General features: G+C 43.9%; 1 protein-coding gene across 2 annotated transcripts in view; it reads right to left on the reverse strand.

Moving 5' to 3' along the window:
• FSTL4 (follistatin like 4) overlaps positions 1–18,324 on the reverse strand; it is a 234,106-nt gene extending 215,782 nt beyond the window's left edge. The window contains exons 1-3 of one of the 2 annotated variants that reach the window (XM_059825442.1): positions 18,211–18,324; positions 17,971–18,106; positions 3,479–3,512 (exon numbers count right to left, since the gene is read on the reverse strand). In XM_059825442.1, the coding sequence (XP_059681425.1) occupies positions 3,479–3,512; positions 17,971–18,099 (163 nt within the window). In that variant the 5' untranslated portion in view covers positions 18,100–18,106; positions 18,211–18,324. Of the gene's footprint in view, positions 1–3,478; positions 3,513–17,970; positions 18,107–18,210 lie in introns of those variants that run through there. The other variant, XM_059825440.1, reaches the window with a different exon arrangement.
• Between the last annotated feature and the right edge of the window lie 3,155 nt (positions 18,325–21,479).

Here is a 21,479-nt window from a genome sequence, read left to right on the forward strand (position 1 = left end):
CAGAGCTTGGTCCAAGTGCTTCTTCCAGTTTACCACAAACATCACAATTTTCTGCTGCATGCTATTCTCCATCCTTTTCACTAAATGCCTGTTGCGTCCACCTGATCTGCACAAACTGCTGCTTTTCCTGGCTCCCTACTCCTGTCTTGCTCTTCCCCATCTGCTTTCCTGTACTATTTCAGTGTCCTGGGCAGCTGATGTAAACGTGCAGGTTATCAACATTTTTGCTCAGTTTCCCTTCCCTGTGCCCTAAGGGCAGGTAGTGCATAGGAACCAGCAACAATGCTAACGCCTGAAACCATATGAAAATACATGGAGTAAATAATGGAAAAGTATTTAGATAGAAATGGGAAAAGAGAGAAGACTGGATAACTGAAAAAAGATCTGGTCTGCTCTAACTTGCCCCCCCGATACCAAGATGGTATTCAAATCCTGTGCTTGTTTACCACATGCTGGGTTTTCTTCAGTTTGTAGTTTGTTTGGGTTTTTTTTTTTTTAAAGCTAGCCACACAAAATCTGACACCTCACACTATATCCCTTTTTCCATTACATGAGCATAACGCAGATGGAAACCGCAGTGGGTCATATGCACGACGCACTGAGAGCAAAATTTCAACTTAATGAGCTTAAACTGAATTTAGGAAAGTATTCTTGCAGCTTCTAGTCAACTACCAGAATGAGGTGCTTTGAGGTGAAAAGATCATTTTCAGTCAAAAAGGGTAATATTCAAACACCAGTTAGGCATCCCAGGATCTGAACGGATCTGCAGCCATTTCCATTTCAATTCGGAAGGAAATCGGTCTTCATACATCACGGTGGAAGATGGCTGCCAGCTGCAGGCAGGGAAGCATCTCCCCTCCGTACCACAGCAATTAAAAGATCATGTAATTATAGTTGAACTAGCGCCCATGGAAGTCAAAGGAAAGCCATTCATCGACTGTAATGGGCTTTGGAGCAGCTTCAAAATTTCTCCAGCATATGTAGTCCTGACAGTTTGGAAACCAAAAGCCTCCCAGTTTAACTACACTCATCCACAGCTAAAAAAAGGAAGAAAGTGTTTTTACGTCTCTTTCTTTCATCTAATATCAACACAACCCAGCACAACTGACCATCAACTGTCTATTAAATGGACTATTTGTTGAAGGAAATAAGCATGGCGAGTTAGTATTTACCCATGGACCATTTGACAACAATCAAGGCTTTATTTCCTTTGAAAGAAGTGTGTTTGCTTTCAATCTAAAGGACTCAAACCTTTTGTCCAAAAAAAAAAATTCTGAAAAGTGTAAGCCAGGATTGCCCCTCCTTTCACCAAAAGCTCTTTTTTAATTACCCTGGTTCATCCGTGAGCGTGGGATAATAAAAGCAAGCACTGAGCAAGTTTGCTGCAGCTCCCACCTTTGTGGTGGTTTCTTCGATATTTTTAAGTTTCAAAGTTTTTCAGCTTTTCAACAGAAAGCCTCATCTTCCACCAAGGGAAGGGAACAAGCATAACCCCCCACCCTCAAACATTTTCCAGTCAACTAATTTCCTCAGGTAAAAACCATTATCCACAAAAATTACCATTTTAGGGGAAAAAAGGCCTGAATCTTAAAATCAGATCATACCATATCACAAAATTTATAATAAATCCTTTCATGTGCATAACATATTTCTACCCTCCTGTTATTTTTTTTTCTAGCACTGAGTGGTATCTGCTCTGCACACATTTTAATACTGAACAGGTTTCTGAAGGAGGCTTTTGTTGAATTATTTTATAGGCACTATTGAGGACTAACTCCAGAGAGGAAGAAACTTAATCATTGCTGAAAATCCCCAGGTAGCTCAGCAAATCCACAGGCTTTTGTGACCAAGATGTATTTACCATGTTTGTTAGCATTTTCTTCTTGACTTCTGAGGAGTCTGCAGTTCTTCAGACATACTTGATTACTCAGATTGCATTGCTGGGTGTAAGTCCAATTTATCGATAGACCTTAACACCTCAACTACCATCCCCTTCTCTCCACGCCATCGATGGATCTAAGAAGCCTTCTGACAGAAAAGTTCGTTATATTCAGATCATTTCTGAAAAAAGGTATCGTTTCACCCCTCCAAATGGAAGTCAAGTCTTACCCATCCTGTGAAGGCAATGAGAAATCAGCCTAACTGTGCCTGGAAATTTGGTGCCTAGAGGTATTGATCTCAAAATCCAGTTATTGCTCTGAAGTAATGTTTTCCAAGCATCCACATGATCTATAAACTCAGTCCTGCTTTCAAAAATTGCTATATTTAAGTTCTTGTAGGTGTCAGTTACTTTCACTGGGAAGTAAACTTTGGAGACCCAAATCATATCTGAAACAGGAGTAGAGGTGCTCCCGCAAAATTTTCACAAGACTGGATTCAGTCTTACATATATAATGAATTGCGCCACAAACTCTATGGCTAGAGCATGACTGAAGGGTCCCCACATCCAGGATGCCAAGATGCAATTCTGCATCTCATAGCAACTTTGAACCATCCAAGAGCCCTCCTCAGTCTGAGGTCAGGGGAAGCCCAATAAAAGTGGATTTCTTCATGAAGAGTGGCAGAAGTTTGACCAAACACACACCTGTGCTGGAAATCTGAGCTAAACAGATTTCACCTTTAGCAACAGCCATATATTTAATTTATTCAAGACTCTCTGCTGCCTTAGACTCACTGAAAGAAAGAAACCACACACAAAAAATCCAAAAGGAGATTATCTGCCCAGATGACAAGTTACTCTTGGACCTGACCTTTTTTATTTATGCAGTAAAACAGCGGTAGTTACAACCTCTTCCCGCTATACGGGGTGCCTGAAGCAATTAAAGAAGCTACTGGAACAAAACAGGGGAATGCATTAATCTGTTGAGCAGGAAGAGTGCCACCCACTTCACGTTCTACCGAGACAGATGAGGCAAGCAACTGCCTGATCCGGAAAACATCCGCTAAACAATATCAAAATTAATGATAACCAGAATGAGCTTTTGATGGCCAATTCTTACCCAGCTGCCAGGAACCATCAAACAGCCACTCACGGCAGCAGCCAATTAGTTACTAACGCAAGCGTTTACAGGAGCAGGATCAGAGCTCAGGGCACCGGCACGACTCGCATTTAACGCTGCTGCACCTTTGGGTGGATTCGCAGTGCGCTGATGCATGGAAAAGCCTTGCCTGGACCTTTTTCTCCCTGAAACGCTTCAGGGTCAGAGTTTAGATCCTCTGCCAGCAACCCAACAAACCTTGACTTGCATCCCCAATACCATCATGCAGTTCTGTGCTGAAAGAGCAACTTCTTATTGAAAAAAAATATCTACAATTTGCAACACTAAGAACTGCCAGGCGAGTGTTAGGAGGCAGCCTCTTTGAAATCCCACAGCTGTACGCTCTTTCAAGCGTGTAAACTCGTGTTTGTTTCAAAAAGTTACTGCAAGAATACTCAACACCAACACACACATTGAAAGAAAATGGTATTTTTTCCTACCTTTTCTTCTTGTAACTTCAAACCTTCTGGAGTCCTATAAGGAAAAAGAGAATTTTTTGTGTTTTTTTGAAAAATACAAGAATTTTTCAAAGGCAGCATGAACAGAAACCCCTAAAAACATTAGTCATCGTCCCAGAGAAGCATCTATGAAGCTCTACACAATAACTGAGGAGTAATTACAAGCATACATTTCAGTCTGTCCACAGGTATTTAATGGGTCAATATATCACCTAAAATGATTCATGATTCTGTGATAAGTGACACTGTAGAGCACAATATCTTTCTTTAAAATTGTTTTTTTTTTTCCTCTACTGATGTTAAAAGGGAGCATCTAGGAGGGCGGTTATTATTACTACATCAAGGATTTAGGGTTGAGGAGGGAGGAACCATTACAGATATTTTTAGCAGAGACTTGTTCAAATACCTGAATAATTTCAAAGGAACCAGACCACTCGTGCTTAGAGCTGAGGGCTCATTTCAATCTTTGCACACCTCCATCATTTGCCCTAGTTCTTGCAAAGCATCACTACCATCTCTAATAAAGAAACTTATTTTAAAAAGACATTGCATAAAGTCTCAAAGGGTATTGCATTCCCAGACAACACTATCTACTTATACTAATGGTGAGACTCCAGAGGAATAAATATTTAATTCCAAGCAGTAACATTATTTATGGGTTAATTACAAACACTTACAATTTCCATCATTCGAGTTACTTCTTGCAACCAGTACTAAAAATAGCAGAATCACGGAGGTCTCTAAAAGACCACCTTCCCCTGCTGCTTACCTGGAGTCACATTGACCTGGACAGTGCCCACTGATGGATGATGCAGGATTAACCCCACCGACTGCAAAGCTGGAGGACCCCAAAGCGCCGTCAGGCCCCAGCACCATCTCCACCATGGTACCCCCCACAGCACAGACCCGGGGAAGAGGAGCGAGCTCTCCGGCCCCCTGCCCAAAGCTCATAAGGCAGGTTTTTACTCTTGGGGATGTGCCTTGTTTAACCTCATTGCATTCTCTTAGCGCTCACTGTTCTCAGGGGTTTGTTTACCAGAGAATGACATAAAAGGTTTGTTCTGTCCTCCTTTTGATAGGAAAATAACACACGGCCTCCCCAGACATCTGAGCTTTCTGGCCCACCTGCTGCTTCTTACAGTTTCATTTTCCACTTTTTTTAGAAAAATAAAGCACCTCCCTGCAGGACCGTGTTTAGACCAAGGGAAGTAAAGTATAGTGCTACGCATCAGCTGGTGAGGGGTCTGGAGCACAAGTCTGATGAGGAGCGGCTGAGGGAGCTGGGGGTGTTCCGTCTGGAGAAGAGGAGGTGAGGGGAGACCTCATCACTCTCTACAACCACCTGAAAGGGGGTTGTGGTGAGGTGGGTGTTCGTCTCTTCTCCCAAGTGACAAGTGACAGGACAAGAGGAAATGGCCTCAAGTTGCGCCAGGGGAGGTTCAGGCTGGATATGAGGAAAAATGTCTTTCCCGAGAGAGCGGTGAAGCAGTGGCAGAGGCTGCCCAGGGAGGTGGTGGAGTCACCATCCCTGGAGGGGTTCAAGGACCGTGTGGCCGTGGCACTGCGGGACATGGTTTAGTGGGCATGGTGGGGTTGGGGTGGTGGTTGGACTTGATGGTCTTACAGGTCTTTTCCAACCTTAATGATTCTGTGATATCCACAGTCCCCTTCTGCGGTACGGCGCGCCCTGCCACAGGGTAACTGAAAATACGGACAGCTGCCGCTGGAGCACGCGATAAAAAATACAGGGTTTTCAAAGTGAAAGAAGATCGAGATAAAAAGAAAAATCAGCTTATGGAAGTAACAACAGTACCTGCTCAGCTAACTCCTGAAGGCCCTACCTCCCTCACCTGAGAACATCAGACAGCATCAGGGAATTGAGGATGAGGTGTTCTATTCAAGGATGCAATATTACACACATACCACAGCCTACAGTGTTGTAGCTAGCCATTTATCGCCTACAGAAACGCTCCTTTTGCCTCCTGCCCCTCTCCCAGGGCCCCAGCACGGGACAGGCCCCGCCAGAACCCAGGGGACCACATCACGTCACACATTTCCCGGCCCAGCTCTGCTCAAACGTGGTGGCAGGTTAGACTTTGCCCCTTGTCACCAGCTGTGTAGGCAGCAGATGCCACTTCTCTTTCCTACAAGTGACCGGCAAGCCGCCTTTCTCGAAAACGAAGCTTTCGCCAAAACCGATAAGGATCAGAACAGCAGAAACTGTCTCCTTGGCACCCTCCAAGTCAACCAAGGGGGATAAACAAAAAACGGGTATTTGCTTATAAAAAGACTAAGTTATTACTCCCCGTGGGATGCTACCTTAGTGATCTTGAGAAATACATAAAATGGCATTCAGGATTAGTACAGACTTCAAAGCATTTATCCTCTTTAGGCAGCAAAGCTCTGAGCTGCGTAGACGGTTATACTCCAGGGACCTCTCAGAGCCTTTCAAAATATTAGTTTGAGAGGTGGGGTGCAGGATAAAAAAAAATTCAGATACAGCCTGCTATCTTTAAGCCCGTGTACATGTAATATATGCAAAAGGGAAGAGTACTTTTAAAGTCCCCCTGGAGTCCCCCACTTTAACAAGCTGTTTGAATTCTCTGCAGTTCAAAAGCTTAGAAACACTAAAACTAATTACAACTATTACATTGATCAAAAGAAAAAAAAGACAATCACACTCTATAAAAAATTCAAGTGTCAGCTCACTTGTATTAAATACCCTTTTGGTATTTCCATGAAAGGAACTGCATAGACATCATGAAAAACAAAGGACGGTCCTTCAAAGTTTCCCTTCTTTTACACTGTTCCCCCTTATAATTATGAGCTCTAATGAATGTAAACTACCCCAAAAAACAGATGTGGGATTCAGAGGAAAAGCTTGTTAGAAATGCAATGGGAGAACATGAGGTCAGGCTGCAAGTCATCACTTCCCATTACCTGGGAGAATATCAGCACTTGGTATGTCCCCCAGAACACCCCCTTCCGTAGAGAAAAGGCCAACGGCATTGAGAACGCTTGACATTTCAGGAGAGTACACAGAAAAATGGGAAAAATACCTGGCAACCATGGCAGGGCTTAAAGAGCAGCCACAAAAAGGCATCAGCTCCAGGTGGAGACACAACTGCAGTTTCTATCCTTCTAGTAAAGTGAAACTATGGCAAGGGCTCTAATTTTTCTTAGCTTGCCTCCGACAAATCATTTCTCTCTTCTGTAGCAGACAAAGGAAGAAATGATGCTAATTTTTCTCCTTAAGGGCATGTTGAACATAAAACCTTTCTATTAGTAATCCAATATACCACTATGAGACATCACCAGCAAGTCTGGCCACAGGCACAGCACCATGCTGCATGCTATGACTTGGGCAATCTCTTCACAAAAAAGGAGTAGTCACCCTTTCTTTGAAGTGTAAGATACTGCTCTCAAAAGAAAAAAAAAATTACACAGTGGTTTTAATAGTGTTACTAGTAGAGAACCAAACTATTTTGATAAAAATGACACTAAAGTTCTCGGATGCATTGCCCGAGGAGGAATACTTTTCTGCAGAAGCCATAAAGCAGATGGTTATAAATGAGACTTATTTCATGGGCACCATTTAATGACTGCCAATTCCTTTAACTAAAAATCTAATTTTATCGGAGCATAAATCATATACTTTGAAGGGAAAAATTTGTTTCAGGTTTCTCATTCCTTCTATAGAGCTTCATCATGAATACCACTTTCAATAGCATTTCATTAATGCAACACAACAATTTTATTTGTCAAGGTTCACTTTTAGCACCTATTTTCCTCCCTTTTAATGTTAGTTAATTGAACACAGAATAAAAGGCCCCCCTGTTCTGTATCTGAAGTGCCTAATCATTGTTACGTGGAAATCAATGTAGTATATTTGCTCCAGTATTGCTTTTCACCTGACATGTAGCTACTGAAAAACTGCACCTCCAAAAGACTAACCAACCCCGTGTCAGCGCATGAGAGAGATACAGTTTCATCAGGTACGATTAGTAACCCTACCTGGATTAGGAGGAACAAAAATAAAAATCAGAAATACAGTTCCCTACCCGCTGTCAAACAGCTTCACTCCCCAGTAGCTGCCGTGTGCTGCACATCAAACACCTGCCTGAACCTTACGCAATATAATGACTTTGTTTTGCACAAAGCCCTTTTCTGCTCTTACAAAAAGGGAACGCCAGTCTTTCAGAAGACAGCACCTAGATGTCCTGCCAAGACATAATAGCCGGTTTGTGTTACAGGCTCCCGATGAATGCTGAATCATGGGCCCACGGACAAGCAGAGCACTTCTGGAATGAAGAATCAGATTTCATTCAGAACAAACATGGGGCAGGGGGGGCTTCACTGCGCAGCATTAAAATGCAACTACACGGAGGGAATATGCAATATAGTACAGTGCTCAGTAGCCAATGTGCTGCAGACTGATTTACTGACAGCCATGAGTGAAGGATCCAAGCGTTGTTTGGTATCGGTGTAAATAAAACATTTAAACGCTTCTGTATAAAAATGTATCTACGTTTGTCCTATGTACCCACAAAGAATATACTGTGCGCTACACAACACAGCAATGCTCTCCGCTGCCTGTAAATCCCTGTTGCAGGTAGAGCAGGCTACATGAGCTTCTGCTCTTCCGCTGCTGAAGCAGGAGCTCCTCATCTCTTGGCTCCACGGGAAAACAGGGGCACCACACATTTGCAGGGAGCACACAGCACCTTCCTAGCTCAGGCTCCGATTTCCACCAAAACACTTCACTGCCAAAGGTTTCCTTTCTCAAACATTGTACTTTACTTCAGCCTCCACTGAACTCATGGGTTTTTGCACTCTTGGGTAACGGAAGATTTGGCTGCAACTCTCCTGTGGTTGAACAAACTCAAGTGTGCCGGACAGACCTACCCGGTGCCTTGGTGTCCGGCCCTCGGGGTGCTGCTTTTCAATGGCTTTAAGAAGTGAAGCCCAGGGAACGCGGAAGAACCACCACTGCACTAAGAATACCTATTTCTCTGTTAAGATTACTTCAACTTAGCTTTATTACACCCATACTAACCAGCAGTTGATTATTTTCACTTCTTAGAGCTGTGCTAACGTAAACGGGGCAGGGGGGTGGGCAAGGAAGGACCATGCGCACGTTCCTTTTAGGTTTATAACTACAGGCAAGACCAATGCACTGCAAGGCTAATTTCTGATTTGGAAAATAATGATCTATGAAGCCCAAGAAATTGCCGTACCAAACTGCGGTGACTTGTTTGTCATGTAGAAATCTAATTCCCACACCTCAAAGGCAATCCCTGTAATGATGTCCACATATTCTCTCCAGCCAAGGAATGAGCAGGCAGAGCAGAACAGCCATGTGGATGCTCTAACTACACGAAATTATTATTGCAGCATGAGCAAGGGGAGGTCACTCAGAAACAAAGCTAATCCAGGACTAGCTGCAGAAAGCACGGTATGAAGCAGAGCTTCGCCAAAGCTTTAAAAAGCCCGTGGGACTGGGGACAAGATGCAGGCACACAAACAAGCTGCTCTCGAAGTTCTCCTCAACTCCAGAAAAATTACATAGTCCAGCCCTTAGGCAGGTAATGTTGACCATCTACAGCCAGTTAAAAATGATCATTAGGTACCTAGAATTTATAATTGATTGATGCATGTATAAAATCACATGAGCAGAAGCTGCTGTGCATGATTAAAAGCAATCTGTTGACCTGGATCCTACAACTGTGGACCAGACATTAAGGTTTAGAGTATGTATAATACACACCCTTAGCAGTCTTTTAAATAAAAATATGCCAACCCACTACTAAAACTGCCCACGGTTTGACAACAATCACAACCACACATGCTTTGTCATACACTTGGTTGAACGTATTTGTGCCAAAGTCACACGGACAGCCCCAGTGCTGCCCCGAGGGGATGTGGACCAGGCACAACAAGAGACAGAGGATGGGACAAGGCTCCCTGCCCTCAAATACAGCTCTGAAACACATGTGAAGCCTAGCACTGCTACAAATTACAGCAGCTATATAGTACTTTATACTTGGTTTGTAAGTGATGGGCAGTGCACATAGACAACCTACCAGCAGGGAGGGGAAAAGGACTGTTTCCTGATTTTTCTGTAAAAAAATAATTCTGCTCTTCCTTTTGTCCCTGTGCATCCACATGTGGCCACACACGGTTTCCTGCATTCTAATTTGAAGAGAAGTGAGCACATGGCTGCGCATTTGCCGTCCTCTTTTTGAGCATCTGATCCCACGAGTGCGATGCTTAACCTGTACCACCACGTTTGGTACCAAACAGGCACCAACTGCCCTCAAGCCCAGCAATCCCTAGGATAACCTTGCAGTGTTTTCAGTCCCCTGATGCAGATTTAGTCAAAAGGAGTCCCTTTTTTATGATCATAAGCAAAGGTTAGCATAGGGGACTCTGCCAAAAACAATTAATGTGGCAGATGGAAGAGATGCCGAAGAATAGGTAACACATTTCAGATCCATAAGTTGCCTGTATTGCTGGATGGCAGCAACCCCCTTACCAGATACTTCGTGGAAGAGGCTGCAGTGCTGGTGCAAGGGGATAAATCATATTCAGCACATGCAGCTGGGCTCACGCTGGGTCTATTGCGAAATCAGATGTTACCTCTGCACACACCAAGTCTCCAGGGACCTGCTCTCAGGATCAGCCTAACTGCTGTACAATTTCTAAATATGCAGCCCTGACTCATTTAGCAAATTGGTAAAGAAGTGGCTGTTCCTATTAATAGGTTATCATCCCTGGGATTTTTTTTTTCCCCTTCAGAGCATGCTCTTCCTTATCTCAAGTGAGGGGTCAAGAAAACTACACTGACATCCAGTACAGGGCTAGGTGAGGCACTCTGCATACGGATTGTAGCATTTGCAGTGGTTACGACTAATACGCAGCTTAGTTTGACAATCAGGATTTTCTGTTTACAACCACGAACACAGTATATTTTCAAAAAAGATGCTAATGAGGCAGAGAACATCTACTCTATTCTTCTGAGCCAGGGATGAGGAAGAAAATACATCACGCGCTGCTGTTGAGAGAAAGCTTGCTATCAGTACAGACGCTGGCAATTTAGATTTGTCCTGTCTGGTATAAACAGTGAGAGAAGCTCTGATGCCTCACATCACACAGTATCATCTGCTCAGCCATACGGTAGCTAATTGAGATAATTGCTGCATCTCTGATTTTACTCATTACTATTTCTGGACTTCAGATGAGAAACCCAGGTATAGCTCCATAAATTTCCACCTTGTCATAGGGAAGCTCATGGGATGCCTGGTTTTAGAAACCCTAAATTTGCAGATGTACCCTTCCTAATCTAAAAAGCTGCTAATTCCCCTGCTTGATGGTAGAAAGTACTTTAAGTAGAACTGCCTTCCTTTAAAAACTACTGCTACAGCCTTTTTTTGAAGGGAGAATATGCTACATTTGGAGAAAGATTAGTCAATATTTAGTCTTTTAAGGTTAAGTAGCTTCCGAACAGAATATCAGCAACCGTAACCCTCTGCCACATCATAGCCAAGTTAAAATTGCCTTAGATTTCTTTTTTACTTCCAAAATGTTTTACTCCAGTCTTATTTTCTGCTTCAGGAATATACCAGCATTTCCCCACCTAGCTATGATTTTCCACAGTTGCTCAACTGCGACATGAGAAAAAACTTACTGAGATTTGATTCCTGGGGTCAGTTTGTGTCACAGCTCAGCACAGAGCCAGGCACCCCAAGCCCACGGTCCCTCTGCTCCCCAAGGGACAGCACCCAAGCACTCACTACCTCCAGCTACAGCACCAAAATTCAAGGTCATTAGCATCCAAGGCACCACTTAAAGGTCAGGGAGGGCACCCCTGGTGATCCTAGCTGCTGTGAGCTGGAAGGTGATAGCCCCCAGCACGTTGGGCAATGCAGGACCACCGAGAGGTATCACACACCCCATCTTACCAGAAGCTTAAAATAAAATAAATAAAGGAAGCAGGATTTTGGTTCTGTAAAGGACTGCATGCAAGAGGGTTTCATCTTGAAGTTGTGCTATAGATACATCCTGACAATCCCTGACACTCTCACTATTGAACCATGACCATCTACGTAAGCTAAAATTCTTCACATTTTATGCTGTTATTCAAGTAATTCAGTACCTGCCTTGTTCCAAGTAACCCAACATTCAAATTTTCTAGTACTTCAAGCACAATAGCATCCCATAAGATAACAGCATTTATTAAACCCTCTAAGTACCCTCCCCTAAGATAACAGCATTTATTAAACCCTCTGGGTACCCTCCCCTAAGATAACAGCATTTATTAAACCCTCTGGGTACCCTCCCCTAAGATAACAGCATTTATTAAACCCTCTGGGTACCCTCCCCTAAGATAACAGCATTTATTAAACCCTCTGGGTACTCTCTCCCCTAAGATAACAGCATTTATTAAACCCTCTGGGTACCTTCCCCCCTAAGATAACAGCATTTATTAAACGCTCTGGGTGCACGGGAGGGGGTAAGTGGGGTTTGAGGATGCAGACGAAGGACCCCAAAACATGTATCCAAATACTACAATAACATACCACAGCACCTTGAATTGCAGATACTCTGATAACCAGCACTTAGAGCAAAAGCTTCTCATCTCCCCAGGGATAATATACTAGTTAAGATTTAGAATGGTCTACAAACAGCAATTACAGCTTGTTAGAGATACCACATAACTGCAGGTAACAAGGAGTGAATTATCAGTACATACCAAAGCGATACAGAAATTAAATTTAAGTCTTGTCTCCCTTTACCTTCATTGATGTTTAAAACAGAAGCAGGCCATAGCCCTGTCCAAACTGACTTACCAGCAGGAACACACACACACAGAGCAGAGAATACATTGCTAAAAATAATTCTGAAAATAAATACCAGGATATTAGATCTTCAGCTGCATATCAAATTGATACACTGTGCCTGTCTTATTCCAAGCTCATGCTCTGAAATTACACCTCTATTTGAATTATAAGCAAAAGTTTTTATCAAAAGCCTTTGCAGTTTTGTACCTTACTTCCCAAAGCACTCCTTTCATAGTCTGTCAGATTAGGAAATACGACTTTGCTGGGGGAAGGAGCACAAAATCATCCCCATGACTCCCGTGCTGCTTGGAATAACCAGCTGTGGTCTTCAGCTGCAGCAGTAAGTGAAACAACATTTACGAATCTGCAGGCAATCAGGAATCTCAGCAATAACTGATACTCCTGGACAAGTCCAGTTGAAGCTGTGAGAGGACTCCAGAGGGATGCTTTAGCCTGCGCAGGATGGCACTGAAGGGCTGGTGTGACCCAGTGTTCGCAGCCACAGTGAAGGTTCAGGTGACATTTATTACTCAGAGATTTTAAGCAGTTCAGGTCTCATGCAAGTAATAGCTAATGAACAAGTCGAATGATGGGTATCCTACACAGTTAATACCTTCCAAATACCAATAAGAAGAAAGTTACGGTACCTTAAAGAAATGAGCATGTTTGCTACATTCATTAGCATAAAAATAAGCGTTGGTATAGCTACACATGATACTTAAGAGGTTGGTGATATAATTTAAGGCATAAGCCAGATAAGGTGATGAACATTGAGGTGCTGGAGCATGTCCAGAGAAGGGCGACGGAGCTGGTGAGGGGTCTGGAGCACAAGTCTGATGAGGAGCGGCTGAGGGAGCTGGGGTTGTTCCGTCTGGAGAAGAGGAGGTGAGGGGAGACCTCATCGCTCTCTACAACTGCCTGAGAGGGGGTTGTGGGGAGGTGGGTGTTGGTCTCTTCTCCCAAGTGACAAGTGATAGGACAAGAGGAAATGGCCTCAAGTTGCGCCAGGGGAGGTTCAGGCTGGATATGAGGAAAAATGTCTTTCCTGAGAGAGTGGTGAAGCACTGGCAGAGGCTGCCCAGGGAGGTGGTGGAGTCACCATCCCTGGAGGGGTTCAAGGAACATGTGGCCGTGGCACTGCGGGACATGGTTTAGTGGGCATGGTGGGGTTGGGGTGGTGGTTGGACTTCATGATCTTACAGGTCTTTTCCAACCTTAACAATCCTGTGATTCTGTAATATAATGGTGGGTAAATGATCAAGGACTCAAATATTGGCACAGCTTGTGTAGTTTACCCCTTGAAATGTGCTGTCACATTCCAAGTCAGATACGCAACCACACACCACCAGTGCCTTGCTCCTTACTGGGAGGAAGACATATAAGGTGCAATGCAACATCAGTGAGGTGTGACCATTTTGCAGCACGCAGGGAGGGAAAAGCAAACGTGCCAGCACTCGGATCTGCAAGAGCCACTGCTACTCGTGTGAGCAGATGGAGCATCACTCCTGAGCTCTGCGCTGGAGGAGCCTCCCCAGCGACACAGCTCTTCTCCCCACGGGAGTGTGGGGTGCTATGCGTGTTTCTGGTGTCTCATGAGACTTCTTAACTAGGAGGGTGGGTGGCAAGAAGAGCACGGCATGAAAGCCAAATAAGGACAATTAAGTATTTCTACAAAACCACAGAGCAGTTCTGGTTCTGTAGCCCAGGGCAGACTGCAGGACACCTGCCAGCCTGCACTGTAACCGCTCAGGAGCTATCTGTGACATCCAAATATTTCCTTTAACAATTCAGCACAAAGCAAGTATACATGTACCACAACACAGGATTATTCTCCACTTCCACACTCTCCAGCTAGGACAATATTGTTCAGGCTACCTGCCAGCAGTGCCCCAGAAAACATAATACAGGATTTAATTTCTGAGACGCAGCGCTGTGCCGACTTGTGTTTGAGGAGCTCCCTGCAGCAGATGGGAGAGCTGCTCCTGGAAGAGCTGATGAAGACCTGCAGTGCTGCTCTGCTGCACCACGGGTTGAGAAGAGGAGATGAGAAAGTTGCCCCAAGAACCACAGCAAAACCGGCTTGGCTTGGGCACATACAGAAAAGCAGCCTCTCACACAGAAAGCAGGGAACAAGAGAAGGAAAGCCAGCTGTCAAATTTCAGTATTTAATACGATGCTTTCATAAAATACCCCAGCAGGTTGAAAAAATCAGTCTGAGCTACTGTGGATTACCTCATCGAGACCGAGTGGAGCAGTACCCCTGGGCTTTCTGTTCGAATCTCCTGGCCAAGTTCTCCCTCAAATCTGAACTCCAGGGTTACTTCAAATCCAGGTTACGTCTCTTTTCTGCTGTGCTCATGCTGGAAACTCCCTTCACAGCCACTGGCAATGACTCGCAGAGCTACATCTTTGAGAATTCCTTTCAAAAAAAAAAGGAGAGGTGACCCCAGATCGCACCACTTGGTGCTTCACGGGCAACTCAAAGCCCTCCTAAGCCAGGGCAGAGCTGCCCATGAAATGTGGTCACCTCTAAAACGTCCAACTTGAGCATAGAAACAGCCTTGCTGAAGGCAGAGGCAAAACCTGTCTAAAAATATCACCCCAGAGTGGTGACCTCTTTATATTTAGGTATTTTGGCATGTTTTTCACTCAGTAGGAGTTAGTCCCATGATGGTTCAACCCTGGGAAGCTGCATCTCCTAGCTCCACAGAAGTCCATGGGCAACATCCAGAAGCTTCAAGAGCTTTCCAGCACCCCTTGGAACCAGCTTATGAGAAGTTTTACAAGGAAAAAGTGACAGCAACATTCTCCAAAATTAATACAGACGAGCCAAGTTGCAGCTTTTCAGTTAAATACTAACATTGTCCTTTTTTTAATTAGGTTTTCTATTTTAATTCATTCTACATCCAAGAATTTCAGACTGCATGTACATGTTTATTCACTAACCTAATCAGGACTAAAAATACTTCAGAAAACAAACCTTTTCTCAGGAAGACCCCACAAATTTAAGAGATGGAAGGCTGGGCATCAAGAAAGCATACACCATTGCTATGCTAGAGAGTTAATTTCTGATGCAGAAGGGCTGTATATCGCAGTCCATGGCCTCAAGACCTATTTTTCGTTTATAAATGCAAAGCACAACTGCAATAATTCTACCACAGACCATGAAGAAATCAATTTACCAATCTGAACATAAATTAAGCAATGTTTTTGATTCAGTAAACTTGTTCCTATGTAGATCAGAACAAGTATTAGTGAAGGTCAGTGACCCATACCCAAGTATTTGCTTTGATGAAATTCATAGGAATTTTAGATCAGAGCACACTTCAAATTATTTGACCTGTAAATTAACCCTTTACACCTTTTTAAAGCAATTTTAGTGAATTGCTAGGAGCTTTTCTATCTGTGATTCAATGTTTCAAATGCATGTTAATGGAATTACATATTAATCAAACCATGAATTTGGTAACTAACAAACTTCTCATGAATAAGAAGCTCCAAAGTGAGCAAAGCCCAATATCACTAGAAAAGGATTTCAGATGATTTTTGTTATTAAAAGGTATTATGGCTAAACTATGTTCTGAAAGATAAAATAAACACCTTTTGATAGGAACAGCAGTTATCTTAATTTCACTGACCTACCTGAAAGCTATGTTCAGGACTTCCAGATTCATATTGGTGTTTGGTGCCACACTGTATAAGCATTATTTCTTGTGGAACAAGCTTTCTGTACAGTTATTTTTAAAAATCTGCGTTATAAAATAGCTTCAAGGGACACAAGTTAACTGCATTCCTTGTACATTAAAACTTTTAATATTCAGACCTGTTATAAATTCTCTGCAAATCTGAACAAATACATTTCTAGCTTAGATCCTTTCACCTCAAGCAAGATCAAGTAATTGGTACAATAACTTCATGGTTTTTAGAGGAAGATCAAATGAATTAATGTCTTTCAAGTAGTATAATAGTTCTACAATTTGCATTAAAGTAAATCATTTGAGTAATGAATTTAATTCCTCAGAGTAACTTTTCCAAAAAAATCAAAACTAATATGCATTAGTGAAGAATGAGATTTTTTTTAAAATGCAAAAGCATGCAAAATATTTAATTATTTTTAATAAAAAAGCAGAAGTGATCTGAGACCGCACAAGAACATGTTTAGCAGAGTGCCAGCGTGCTACCTGAGTCTACACAGCAACAAAATAACAGTGGGCGTGTGGAGGGGAACTGTTTTTCTTCACTTTTACAGAACTGAGGATGGATATCTCAAGGAAAAAGTACACCTGAGACAGAACTCTGAAGTGCAGAAGCTCCAGCTCCACTGAAATGATTTTCAAGTCCTGCTGAGCAGGGAAAAACATCTTTTTAATTGGTTTAAGCTGCTTTATTGACATAATGCACACAACTGTGGGTACTCATAGATGGGATATGACTGGGAGAAATGGGATTCTGCAAGTAGAACAAAATCCTGAGGCTTAAATAGATCCAATTGCAGCATGAATCCATCGAGGGCTCAGCATTAGCCTGGCACTGACTAATGTGTCTGCCAGTACGTAAGTGTTCTAGGCAATGGCAGTTAAAAAAGTACCAAAATGTCCTTTCCCTTGCCTCCCCCACCATCTCCCACTTTCAGGCATTTGAGCAATCATTTAGCAAACCTGTGATAATCAGGAACTAATTAAATAACTAAGATTGTTTCAGCAGTCATCATTTTCTTTTCATGAAAGTCACATTTCTAGATTTTTGTGGCCTTATCTGCATGCCTTGGACTTGGACACATGAAAATCCGAGCTTAGACACCCATGCAGCAAGCCACACTGCGAGCTCTGCTCCAGAAAGCCACCGTCCCTGCTGGGACAGCCTGCACCGGACGCCTGGCAGAACGGGGACCTGCTTAATCCACACCACTGCAAGGAAAGCCAACACTGTCACCTTCGGCACTGAAAACGGGTTCAGTTGCTTCTCCACTCCCACAAGCCCAGGGATCGAACGCTGAGGGGTGCGTTGCCGTCCTGCATTAATGCATCAGGAGCCCCACCTCGCCGTCGGGCCAGGCATCGGGGTCCTCTCCAGCTGGATCAGGATCACCGTCCCTCGCTATGGCCACTGTGCTCCCTTGGTCCCTTTCCAATTACTTTGCGCTTCACAGGGGTCTGACATCAGAAAGTCGGAGGGAAATGCTCTGGCCAGTAACTTTGCTAGTTCTCTCAGAACCACCTATGGCTCAGTTTTCCTTTTTTTTAAGCAGCAAAAAGACTTTTTTTCAGGTTTCACCTGAAGGTCCAGTGACCCAAATGAAGAGCCAGGATGAAGTCTGCTTATTAAACTTAGTTTCATTGGTCCCAGCAGCCCCAGGACAGAGTGTACCGTAAAGTCTTTGGGGCAAAGATGGCATCTCCACAATGGCCAGATGCACAATTTCACTCCCAGAACAATGGCAATAGACTCAAAAAGCATAAGAGCTTCTGCTTCACAGTCACTGTTTCTTTGCTGACCTCCTCAGCAGGAGTTTAATACAAATATACATGGATAAGTCCTCACTTGTTTTCTGTTTCCACAGTACAGAAAGCCTGAACACAGCACAAAAACAGAAACACAAGAGCTGTAGCTGCAGCAGCAGCTGATGTACAGTACCTCTTGATGCAACCTTCCCGCGTCCGAATACAGCCTTCTGCTCCTGTCCGCGTCCATCCATCCCCTCGTGACCAACGGGAAAACCCCAAGCAATACGAGAGATAACCAAAAGCTTCTTGATTTCATCATTTCACGTCTGTTGAAAACAAGAGAACAGTCATAGAACAATCATCTCGCAACAAAACTCAGCTCAGATTCAGTAGCACAGCAGAAGCTTCAGCTGATGGTGCCCATCCGCACTCGGTCAGTGCCGATGGAGCCTTGCAGACTCCCGCTGCATGTGGAACAAAACACCGATTTTCCTGTTTTGCACTCTTCAGTGTATTGGCAATGAATCCCCACAATGCAGCAGTTTTGTGAAATATTTACCCCAAAACTATCCTCCACAGGACATGCTGTCCCCACACAGCACCTGAAGAACCAGAGCCCTGGGACTGCTAAATCTAACTACCGCGGCCAAAAGCAAACCACATTGAAACACGGTATTACGGTACTGCGGAAGCCAAAGGGTGACTTTATCCCATCTCCAGAACCCCTAGCAGCACAGGGTCACACACCTGTACCCTCAGCAGGTCTTCGGGAAAGCCCCAGACACCCACATTCACTTCTTTGACCACTGGAGGCTTCCAGCAATGTGACAGAAAATATCATTATTCCCCTCAGATTCAGAGGATGATGCTGCCTGGAGCAGATACAGCCCCCGCCACCCCCTTCGGCTCCGATCAGGTCTGCAGGGCCAGCCAGCGAGCCGGGCTCTGACAGCTGACACCCAAAACACAGCAACAGTCATTCTTCCCCCCAGACGAGGGCACCTGCCCAGATGGTCACCGAACCCACTAAAACTTCCAAGACCTGAATCAAACTCTGTGCTGAAGAGGGCTGATGTGTTTCACCAACCACAATGCAGGTGAGCTCCGCCCGGGGCTGTCATTTCTCCGCTCATTTGCCTCTGTCCCAAACAGAAACATTCCCAACACCTCCCAGATTCATCCTACTGGACAGCAGCACCAACACCCTGGCAGTGTCCCACCGCAGCCCCGCACCGGCCGCAGGAGACTGGGAAGATGCGAACAAGGATTTCCACCACAACAGCATCCACTTTGAATAGTGGTTCTTGCCCTGTGTGAGTTTTTTGAATGAAACTTGGAAGTAAAATCAATGCAGTTACTCAAAGCATTGTCAGATGGAACTACCACATGTTGCATACATAGAATCATAAAATCATTTAGGTTGGAAAAGACCTTTAAGATCATCAAGTCCAACCAACCATAAGTCTAACCCTGCCAAGTCCACCACTAAACTGTATCACAGAATCACAGAGGTTGGAAAAGACCTGTAAGACCATCAGGTCCAACCACCACCCCAACCCCACCATGCCCACTAAACCATGTCCCGCAGTGCCACGGCCACACGGTCCTTGAACCCCTCCAGGGATGGTGACTCCACCACCTCCCTGGGCAGCCTCTGCCAGTGCTTCACCGCTCTCTCAGGAAAGACATTTTTCCTCATATCCAGCCTGAACCTCCCCTGGCGCAACTTGAGGCCATTTCCTCTCGTTCCATTGCTTGTCACTCAGGAGATGTGAACATGCATAGCCCCGCACTGGTGCCCTGGAAGCTCAGCCAGGAAAGCTCTGTACTTTATCGGAACCTTTTTGGGAACAGGACACCAGACTGCATCATCACTTTTCACATTAAAAATACCAAGGAGTCTTCAGGCCTGGTACCATTTCCACAGTAGCTGAGGGAAGTTTTGACCTTTCATGGCAGCTGCAGAGGATGCTAACGCAGACCCGTAATGAAGCATAATGACCACTTAATGAAGCAAGCAATGGCATTTCTATAGCATGCAAGCAACAGGCTGCTGCTTGGTTCGAGCAATATACATTAACAAGGCAAGTTACCTGCTAATAGCAAAATTAAGCCCAGCTGAATTAAGTCACCACAGCATACCTTGTCTTGACAGGACTCATTTTACAGTGTTTTCATGCCATGTATTTGCTGCAGGGCATACCCAAGCCTCGGTGCGTCACCATTAATTTTGGAGCCATGGCCGTTTACACCAGCGCTGACTCGGGCTCACCTGCCCAAAGACACACCGTCAGTAGAAGGAGCACAGCCTGCAGCCGCCGCACACCACGCACCCGTGGAGCTCAGGCATTGCTTTTTCTCAGCGCTACGGTAAACACCCTGAATTGAGAGCACTCAGGATGAAATCAAAATTTATTAAGCTTTCTAAATTCCAATTAGAAACCTCAGATGTAACAGTACTGGGGCTACAAATAAATGTTTAATAAACTAAAGTCACTGTATCAATAAGCGACAAGTACATTGTTACATTATGAATTGCTCTTGCCAGCAATGCTGTTTCTCACATTTTTTATAGAGGTATTTTGTATGCTCAGTTGATACCATCACAGCAAATACAACTATTTCACTTTGCAGTTCTAGAGACCTCCGACTCATACGCTGCTTGAAATCACAATCCCAGAGCAAAACAGGGCACTAGCTGGTTTCATGTATATTTAGTAAATAACTAACTGCTAGAAAACATGATGGTGTTTGGATTAGGATGCCTGTAACACTGGTGAAACTGAAAGGGCAGCCTCTACCTGCTAGAAACTCCGGTTGTTTTATAAATGGAATTTGTAGAGCATCTTTCTCCAGCCAGTTTAGAAATCACTTATTTTTACTGCATACTGACTGACAGTACACTAATTGCTCTCACTCACAGTAAGAGGAGGACACACTAATGTACATTATTTATCTGAATAGCCTAAACCAAGCAACCAATATGCACCATAAATATCAAGTGAGGGTTAATTCTGAAATCATACACCATTTTCACGTCACTTGGCATCCTAAACCATAGCTCAGCATCGCCTTACCCTGAGCTAAGCGGAAGGCTCCTTGCAGAATCTGGTCTGCAGTTGCATCACACAATACAGCTACCAGATTGCTGTCTAAAGTTCCCTGAAGTCAACAGAAAAATTCAAGTTGATCGAATAGATCCAGACCACCGCTGTGAACTCTGACAAGTTTTATTCCCAATTTCCTTTCCCCACTTGAAGGAGGGACAGATTTGCACAACGCGAGGCCGTATGGACACCACTGCCCAGATAAATCAAAGCTTGCATATGGAAATGTCTGCAGAAAACAAGCAGTTGGACTTAAAAAAAATAAATGAACAACATTTGTGGCTAAACAGGAGAAGTCTCTCAAGAGCTGGGGTGGAGGGGCAGTCTATCACACACCTGCTCTTAGCAATGCCTGTGAGCAGAGAGACAGATTTTAATCTACTGTGTAATGCAGAAATTAGTAATTGTAATGCAGATGCTAGGATTAAACCAGCCTATTTTAAAGTAAACAAAGTTGAGCATCGCATCCATTTGCTGCATTTCCTTTGGTTTCAGGGGAATTACTTCCAAAACAATTTTGACTCTTATCTTAAAGAAGCTACTATGCAAAGCCTAAAAGTTTACCTAAAGGTTGCGGTTTCTTCCTCTGAAC

This window comes from Gavia stellata, chromosome 16, assembly GCF_030936135.1.
Source record: "Gavia stellata isolate bGavSte3 chromosome 16, bGavSte3.hap2, whole genome shotgun sequence".
NCBI classification, from domain to species: domain Eukaryota; kingdom Metazoa; phylum Chordata; class Aves; order Gaviiformes; family Gaviidae; genus Gavia; species Gavia stellata.